General features: G+C 43.6%; 1 protein-coding gene across 1 annotated transcript in view; it reads right to left on the bottom strand.

The window, feature by feature from the left end:
• Positions 1 to 6,376: 6,376 nt before the first annotated feature.
• Positions 6,377 to 10,089, bottom strand: part of LOC129835663 (zinc finger protein 638-like) — a 31,790-nt gene continuing 28,077 nt past the window's right edge. Inside the window, exons 16-18 of the mRNA XM_055901383.1 lie at positions 9,669 to 9,785; positions 9,158 to 9,279; positions 6,377 to 8,627 (exon numbers count right to left, since the gene is read on the bottom strand). Coding sequence (XP_055757358.1) covers positions 8,562 to 8,627; positions 9,158 to 9,279; positions 9,669 to 9,785 — 305 coding nt within the window. The 3' untranslated portion in view covers positions 6,377 to 8,561. The remainder of the gene's footprint in view (positions 8,628 to 9,157; positions 9,280 to 9,668; positions 9,786 to 10,089) is intronic.

Here is a 10,089-nt window from a genome sequence, read left to right as displayed (position 1 = left end):
GCTAGCCAGCTAACTTGGGTATCTAGCTAAATAATCATGGATCATGACGAATGACACCAAGGTTAGCTATCTAGCTAAGTAATCATGCATCATGACGAATGATAGCTTAGCTAGCCAGCTAACTTGGGTATCTAGCTAAATAATCATGACAAATGATAGCTAGCCAGCTAACTTAGGTATCTAGCTAAATAATCATTGATCATGAGGAATGATAGCTTAGCTAGCCAGCTAACTTGGGTATCTTGCTAAATAATCATTGATCATGAGGAATGATAGCTTAGCTAGCCAGCTAACTTGGGTATCTTGCTAAATAATCATTGATCATGAGGAATGATAGCTTAGCTAGCCAGCTAACTTGGGTATCTAGCTAAATAATCATGACAAATGATAGCTTAGCTAGCCAGCTAACTTGGGTATCTTGCTAAATAATCATTGATCATGAGGAATGATAGCTTAGCTAGCCAGCTAACTTGGGTATCTTGCTAAATAATCATTGATCATGAGGAATGATAGCTTAGCTAGCCAGCTAACTTGGGTATCTTGCTAAATAATCATTGATCATGAGGAATGATAGCTTAGCTAGCCAGCTAACTTGGGTATCTTGCTAAATAATCATTGATCATGAGGAATGATAGCTTAGCTAGCCAGCTAACTTGGGTATCTTGCTAAATAATCATTGATCATGAGGAATGATAGCTTAGCTAGCCAGCTAACTTGGGTATCTAGCTAAATAATCATGACAAATGATAGCTTAGCTAGCCAGCTAACTTGGGTATCTTGCTAAATAATCATTGATCATGAGGAATGATAGCTTAGCTAGCCAGCTAACTTGGGTATCTTGCTAAATAATCATGCATCATGAGGAATGATAGCTTAGCTAGCCAGCTAACTTGGGTATCTTGCTAAATAATCATTGATCATGAGGAATGATAGCTTAGCTAGCCAGCTAACTTGGGTATCTTGCTAAATAATCGTTGATCATGAGGAATGATAGCTTAGCTAGCCAGCTAACTTGGGTATCTTGCTAAATAATCGTTGATCATGAGGAATGATAGCTTAGCTAGCCAGCTAACTTCGGTATCTAGCTAAATAATCATGGATCATGAGGAATGATGGCTTAGCTAGCCAGCTAACTTGGGTATCTTGCTAAATAATAATTGATCATGAGGAATGATAGCTTAGCTAGCCAGCTAACTTGGGTATCTTGCTAAATAATCATTGATCATGGGGAATGATAGCTTAGCTAGCCAGCTAACTTCGGTATCTAGCTAAATAATCATGGATCATGAGAAATGATAGCTTAGCTAGCCAGCTAACTTGGGTATCTAGCTAAATAATCATGACAAATGATAGCTTAGCTAGCCAGCTAACTTGGGTATCTTGCTAAATAATCATTGATCATGAGGAATGATAGCTTAGCTAGCCAGCTAACTTGGGTATCTTGCTAAATAATCATTGATCATGAGGAATGATAGCTTAGCTAGCCAGCTAACTTGGGTATCTAGCTAAATAATCATGACAAATGATAGCTTAGCTAGCCAGCTAACTTGGGTATCTAGCTAAATAATCATGGATCATGACGAATGATACCAAGGTTAGCTATCTAGCTAAGTAATCATGCATCATGACGAATGATAGCTTAGCTAGCCAGCTAACTTGGGTATCTAGCTAAATAATCATGACAAATGATAGCTAGCCAGCTAACTTAGGTATCTAGCTAAATAATCATTGATCATGAGGAATGATAGCTTAGCTAGCCAGCTAACTTGGGTATCTTGCTAAATAATCATTGATCATGAGGAATGATAGCTTAGCTAGCCAGCTAACTTGGGTATCTTGCTAAATAATCATTGATCATGAGGAATGATAGCTTAGCTAGCCAGCTAACTTGGGTATCTAGCTAAATAATCATTGATCATGAGGAATGATAGCTTAGCTAGCCAGCTAACTTGGGTATCTTGCTAAATAATCATTGATCATGAGGAATGATAGCTTAGCTAGCCAGCTAACTTGGGTATCTTGCTAAATAATCATTGATCATGAGGAATGATAGCTTAGCTAGCCAGCTAACTTGGGTATCTTGCTAAATAATCATTGATCATGAGGAATGATAGCTTAGCTAGCCAGCTAACTTGGGTATCTTGCTAAATAATCATTGATCATGAGGAATGATAGCTTAGCTAGCCAGCTAACTTGGGTATCTAGCTAAATAATCATGACAAATGATAGCTTAGCTAGCCAGCTAACTTGGGTATCTTGCTAAATAATCATTGATCATGAGGAATGATGGCTTAGCTAGCCAGCTAACTTGGGTATCTTGCTAAATAATAATTGATCATGAGGAATGATAGCTTAGCTAGCCAGCTAACTTGGGTATCTAGCTAAATAATCATGGATCATGAGGAATGATAGCTTAGCTAGCCAGCTAACTTGGGTATCTTGCTAAATAATCATTGATCATGGGGAATGATAGCTTAACTAACTTGGGTATCTAGCTAAATAATCATGGTTCATGATGAGGGATAGCTACAACACTAGCTCGCTATCTTTTTCTAGTAGACAAGTAGGGTCACTATCAAAGCTAATGTTAACGTTACATTAAAGTATGTTGCACGCCAAAATTAGCTAGCTACATTTGTTAACCAAGTTTCTATATCGCTAAATAATAGAAAACACGAACGGATTAAGTCTCAATTGCTTCACTGACCATATTAAACTTAAAATCAGATGTTCAGACCAACAAATGTTTAATAACATGTAACATTCGTTATTGAGGGTAGTCGTGATCCAGGAAAGTTTGAGCATAGATGAGCAACCAACATGTTGACGACGCAATTTACTCTAAAAGGTCAAAGGTAGCGTAAGTAATACAGGAGTGTGCCGTGTACGCGTTCTCCCCACTCTCGTCCTCTGGGAACGCACTCGGAGCATTAGAGAGACGGAGCACGGTAGTACGCATATGAACCTCGCAGCAGGAGAATATAGGAGAAGAATACAGGAGGCTGAAAGATCCGAAAAATAATCATGTGGGATAGGGATGACACGCTTCACTGGGACAGTTATTAATGTACACAGCACCTTTACCTGTAAAGAAGAACATTTGTTTTTGGTTGATGCAGCATTTTGGAGATCCAGTGTCTTTTTAGTGGCCATTAGCTACTTATCCAAGACAACGGAGGTCACACAAACTGCAACCCATTGGATTCATGTTTTACCATGTCCTGTCTACGGTTGCATTTTATGACGCTAGAAAATGTGTACATTTATATACCATACATTGGTCATATTATGGTCTCCTCATCAACAGCATGGTCATTGTTTCCTCATCAACAGCATGGTCATTGTTTCCTCATCAACAGCATGGTCATTGTTTCCTCATCAACAGCATGGTCATTGTTTCCTCATCAACAGCATGGTCATGTCATTGCTTCCTCATCAACAGCATGGTCATGGTTTCCTCATCAACAGCATGGTCATGGTTTCCTCATCAACAGCATGGTCATGGTTTCCTCATCAACAGCATGGTCATGGTTTCCTCATCAACAGCATGGTCATGGTTTCCTCATCAACAGCATGGTCATTGTTTCCTCATCAACAGCATGGTCATTGCTTCCTCATCAACAGCATGGTCATTGTTTCCTCATCAACAGCATGGTCATTGCTTCCTCATCAACAGCATGGTCATTGCTTCCTCATCAACAGCATGGTCATGGTTTCCTCATCAACAGCATGGTCATTGCTTCCTCTGTTACGTTCCCCAGTTTCTGTGTTCTGTTTTGTATTTGAGTGTGTGTTTCAGGAGATGGCTTCCTGAAGTACTCCCCAACCAGCTGATTGGTCAACCCCAGGCTAATTGGTGATTGGAGCTGACCCCGCCCCCTTGTCAAGAAGCAGCTGACTCTAATCACCATTGCCACCTGAAGATAAAAGCCAGTGTTCTGCCCAAGAGTAGAGTAGAGAGAGGAGAGAGATGAGATAAGGAGTAGAGATTTGGAGATTGAGAGAGAGAAAAATTAGATTGTGATATAGTGTTGGTTGTGTATCAGAAAGTGTGGTATGTACTGTTGTTGTTGGTAGCAGTTTTTCTATGTCCTGTGTTTGTGAGTGTTTGTGAAATCATTAATAATTACTCTGTTTCATTTGTTCCCAGGGGGGAAGGAGAAGGCACTTTGGGAGTGCTTAGGCAAGAGGCCCGAGGGCATACATATACCCGTAGTATATTTACTGTCTAGGCACACTAGGTAAGACCTGGGCGGACCACCCCCTGTATTTTGGTTAGGGCACCAGACGGTGCTAAGTTAGGTAAGTTAAGTGGGTAGGCAGGTTAGATAGGAGAGGGGGAACTTTGATATTTACTTTCTTTGCTTTGGTTCCGTCCAGCCCCTTTTCCCCATATTACCGTGTAAGAAAATAAATCCTAGTAAACGGTAAATTCTGCTTTTGTGTCATCCTTACTCGCACCTACAGTCCATACCTCTTGCACTTCAGAGAGTTGAGTTGTAGCAGGGAGTTGCGTTCCCTCTTCTCAGAGGCGTGCGTAACATCCTCATCAACAGCATGGTCATGTCATGACTCGCTGTTCTCTAAAGAGGTGCAATATTTACGAGTTATGATTTCATTACAATTATCACGTTCCAGGCTGACTACATATCAGACGTTCCATTGCATCAACCAATGGTTGCGTGCAGTCGGGCATCTGATCTGCTGATACGCTATTACACACCTATCTAGGTGTGTTGAGCTCTGGCAGGCTTCTGTAATGTAGTCAGCCTGGAACGTGGCCAAAGAACAGCATAGGTACAAACCTTCGAGACATCTGCCCACGGTAAGTGGCACAGATTGATTGACCTGAATGGCGGATGAGACAGAGGGTACATCGAAGTAGTCTAAAGTGACTCCCTCTTCACGTTCGCACCCATGAGGCATCCACCATTTTGTTTTCTACTAGTCAGTATTTTGACATCAGATTGGATGAAGGAAACGAGACAAGATGAGGAAGTCACTTTGAATTTTCTGGTTTTATAAAACAATTGATTTGGATGTTTTTTGAAATCTTATGGATTTAGCCGACTCAAACAGTGTTCCGGTCAAATGTACTTTGGCTTGAAGTTTATAGTACTGTAGTCGCTGTGTATCCCCTCTGAACATTACCATTCTTATCCTCAGTCTGGCTCAAGACAGTTTGTACCCCCCCCCACCCCCTCCGCACAATAACAATTCCCCTGACAAGCTAAACATAGCTATTGTTGACACAATTCTACAGTTGAACCATAATTACTTCACTGCTGGTTTGTATATTGATCCGGAGGTATTCTCTCCGTCAGTACTTCCCAACCCAAGTCCTCGTGGACCAAGTGGGTTGAAGGCTAGCACACTGATTTAATCAGGCGTGGCCAGTTTACGGGATACAATAACAAAAAAGTTTAAACATCTGATGGTTCTCCGAGGAGAGGGTAACCAACCCTGCTCTGTGGGCCTGACATTACACATTTCCTATGCCACTTGTCAGTAGTTGGTATTCAGACTTACCTTACTGCAGGTGTGTAACCGGCTTAGAAGGCGTGGCTCCCGTGCGAGGGCTGAATACATTTAATTCAAAAAGCTGAAGATTCGCTCACTTTCCGGGGGAACAGATTTTTCTCGTGGAGTTTTTCATTCAATGTTCAAGGCTCAAAATATATTAGGGCTCAAATGCAAGAACTATCTACATATATGCATATTCATTAAAAATATTCCGGTTTTAGGAAAGTATTTATGTATCATTAAAACCGGTTTTGTTTTAACGCACAGAAGAAAGATACGGATAGTGGCTGATATTTAACACGATAGAAAAAAGAACCAGAGAAAGTCACGGTAGCCTATAATTAAGACGTTAGAGAGTACCCATCTCTGTAAGATAAAAGGTGGTACAATTTAAATTCTGTGTAACGGCACATCATTCTCATAAACTTCCCGGTGGGAAAAGTTGATATGATTCAGTTTGCTGCCATTATGACTGGTTTCACATTTTGTCTCCAGCGATTATAAAGGTCAAATAGATCTGAAACAATTGTCATTGATATTTACAATTCCCTTACCCATGTAACCTCTAGCTCATATCAATGTATAAATTACTGTGTATAGACAATGGTGTTATTACACATCATTTTTAATCCCCTTTTTCTCGACAATTTCAATCATGTGTCATCGCTGCAACTCAACCAACGGGCTCGGGAGGTCGAAGGTTGAAGTCGTTCGTCCTCCAAAACATCACCCGCCAAACCACGCTTCTTAAATTAAAAACACAGACATCCAAATACACCCCCCCCCCCCCCAAAAAAACATGAAATATAGGATCAGTCTAGCCTTTAAGATCATAACTATATGGACTGGGGGGGGGGGGGGGGGGGGGGGGAACTGATCCTGGATCAGTCTAGTCTATAAGATCATAACTATATGGACTGGGGGGGGGGGACGACTCCTCTACTCAGATCCTCTGTTAGCCCATATAGTGGATCCGTCTTTAAGACCATAACTATATGGACTGGGGGGGGGAACTGATCCTGGATCAGTCTAGTCTATAAGATCATAACTATATGGACTGGGGGGGGGACTGACCCTGGATCCGTCTTTAAGATCATAACTATATGGGCTGGGGGGGACTGATCCTGGATCAGTCTAGTCTATAAGATCATAACTATATGGACTGGGGGGGGACTGATCCTGGATCAGACTAGTCTAGTAGATCATAACTATATGGACTGGGGGGGGGGGGACTAATCCTGGATCAGTCTAGTCTAGTAGATCATAACTATATGGACTGGGGGGGACTGATCCTGGATCAGTCTAGTCTATAAGATCATAACTATATGGACTGGGGGGGGGGACTGATCCTGGATCAGTCTAGTCTAGTAGATCATAACTATATGGACTGGGGGGGGGGCTGATCCTGGATCAGTCTAGTCTAGTAGATCATAACTATATGGACTGGGGGGGACTGATCCTGGATCAGTCTTTAAGATCATAACTATATGGACTGGGGGGGACTGATCCTGGATCAGTCTAGTCTAGTAGATGGATCAGTCTAGTCTAGTAGATCATAACTATATGGACTGGGGGGGGGGGGCTGATCCTGGATCAGTCTAGTCTATAAGATCATAACTATATGGACTGGGGGGGGGGGACGACTCCTCTACTCAGATCCTCTGTTAGCCCATATAGTGGATCCGTCTTTAAGACCATAACTATATGGACTGGGGGGGGGAACTGATCCTGGATCAGTCTAGTCTATAAGATCATAACTATATGGACTGGGGGGGGGGACTGACCCTGGATCCGTCTTTAAGATCATAACTATATGGGCTGGGGGGGGACTGATCCTATATCAGTCTAGTCTATAAGATCATAACTATATGGACTGGGGGGGACTGATCCTGGATCAGTCTAGTCTATAAGATCATAACTATATGGACTGGGGGGGGGGGGACTGATCCTGGATCAGTCTAGTCTAGTAGATCATAACTATATGGACTGGGGGGGGGGCTGATCCTGGATCAGTCTAGTCTAGTAGATCATAACTATATGGACTGGGGGGGACTGATCCTGGATCAGTCTTTAAGATCATAACTATATGGACTGGGGGGGACTGATCCTGGATCAGTCTAGTCTAGTAGATGGATCAGTCTAGTCTAGTAGATCATAACTATATGGACTGGGGGGGGGGGCTGATCCTGGATCAGTCTAGTCTAGTAGACCATAACTATATGGACTGGGGGGAACTGATCCTGGATCAGTCTAGTCTAGTAGATCATAACTATATGAACTGGGGGGGAACTGATCCTGGATCAGACTAGTCTAGTAGATCATAACTATATGGACTGGGGGTGAACTGATCCTGGATCAGACTAGTCTAGTAGACCATAACTATATGGACTGGGGGGAACTGATCCTGGATCAGTCTAGTCTAGTAGATCATAACTATATGGACTGGGGGACTGATCCTGGATCAGTCTAGTCTATAAGATCATAACTATATGGACTGGGGGGGGGAACTGATCCTGGATCAGTCTAGTCTAGTAGACCATAACTATATGGACTGGGGGGGAACTGATCCTGGATCAGACTAGTCTAGTAGATCATAACTATATGGACTGGGGGTGAACTGATCCTGGATCAGACTAGTCTAGTAGATCATAACTATATGGACTGGGGGGGACTGATCCTGGATCAGTCTTTAAGATCATAACTATATGGACTGGGGGGGACTGATCCTGGATCAGTCTAGTCTAGTAGATCATAACTATATGGACTGGGGGGGACTGATCCTGGATCAGCACTCCTCTACTCAGATCCTCTGTTAGCCAATATAGTGTAGTATTATGACCAGACTTACAGTTGTTTCAAACAGACAAATGAGAAAATAAAGATTGATTGAGTTGGGAGTCAAATGGCACCCTGCCACCAGAGCACTATGGGGCTCTGGTCTAAAGTAGTGCACTATGTAGGGAATAGGGCTCTGGTCTAAAGTAGTGCACTATATAGGGAATAGGGTGCCAATTGGAAAACATGCAGGGTCAAGGGGGTCATTCGGAGAAAGAGCCGTGGCTAGAACTTCCTGCTTGTTGCTTCTGACGCTTCAGGTAATATTTCTGGAGAGAGAGAGAGATGGAGAGAGAGAAAGAGAGAGAAACAGGGGGAAAGAGAGGGGGATAGAAAGAAAGAGAGGGGGGGGGGATAGAGAGAGAGAGGGGGGGATGGAGGTGAAAGGTAGAGTGTATTAGCCACATAGTTGTCCTATAGGACTGGTTATTTACAGGCCTAATAATAAAAATAATAACTATCCCCGCATCAAACTAACAGGTCCCCGTATCAAACTAACAGGTCCCCGTATCAAACTAACAGGTCCCCGTATCAAACTAACAGGTCCCCGTATCAAACTAACAGGTCCCCGTATCAAACTAACAGGTCCCCGTATCAAACTAACAGGTCCCCGTATCAAACTAACAGGTCCCCGTATCAAACTAACAGGTCCCCGTATCAAACTAACAGGTCCCCGTATCAAACTAACAGGTCCACATCGCCCCCCCCTCCCTCTGTCGGTCCCCCCTTCGTCCCTCCCTCCGTCGGTCCCCAACCCCACCCGGCCGTCCCTAACTAACTGGTATAGTGATGTTTATACCTGCATGTTCTGATAGTGTTGCAGAGTGCTGCAGTGGGTCTTCTTGGCTCTGTCTTCACTCCCGTAGAACAGAGAACACAACTTACAGAAGAACCCTGTCTTAGGAACCACAAAGTCCTGGCCTGGAGAGGAGAGAGAGGGAGAGAGAGTAGAGAGAAGAGGAAAGAGAGGAGAGAGAGAGAGGAGAGAGAGAGAGGAGAGAGAGTGCGAGAGAAAGTGCGAGAGAGAGTGCGAGAGAGAGTGCGAGAGAGAGTGCGAGAGAGAGTGCGAGAGAGAGTGCGAGAGAGAGTGCGAGAGAGAGTGCGAGAGAGAGTGCGAGAGAGAGTGCGAGAGAGAGTGCGAGAGAGAGTGCGAGAGAGAGTGCGAGAGAGAGAGAGAGAGAGAGAGGCGAGAGAGAGAGGCGAGAGAGAGAGAGAGAGAGAGAGGGAGAGAGAAGAGAGGAGGGTCAGTTAAACGTAACGAGAAATGAAGTGTGTGCGTCTGTAGGAGAGCGTGTGGCTGTCAGTATCACCTATAGGGTTGTGAGGACTGAAGGGAGGCAGTTTGAAGTCTGTGATCAGAGGAGACTCAGAACGACAACGCTTTAAGTCAGGCTCCTCTTCCTCCTCTCTTCTCTGTTTACTGTCTTCTAGAGAGATGGAGAGAGATGGAGGAGAGAGAGAGAGAGATGGAGAGATGGAGAGAGAGATGAGAGATGGAGAGAGAGAGAGAGATGGAGAGATGAGAGAGATGTGGAGAGATGAGAGATGTGGAGAGAGAGAGATGTGGAGAGAGAGAGATGTGGAGAGAGAGAGATGTGGAGAGAGAGAGATGTGGAGAGAGAGAGATGGAGAGAGAGAGAGAGATGGAGAGAGAGAGATGGAGAGAGAGAGATGGAGAGAGAGAGAGAGAGATGGAGAGAGAGAGAGAGATGATGTGAGATGTGGAGAGAG

The sequence above is a fragment of the Salvelinus fontinalis genome, chromosome 36 (genome assembly GCF_029448725.1).
Source record: "Salvelinus fontinalis isolate EN_2023a chromosome 36, ASM2944872v1, whole genome shotgun sequence".
In the NCBI taxonomy this organism is placed as follows: domain Eukaryota; kingdom Metazoa; phylum Chordata; class Actinopteri; order Salmoniformes; family Salmonidae; genus Salvelinus; species Salvelinus fontinalis.
This window is presented reverse-complemented; position numbering and strand designations above follow the sequence as displayed.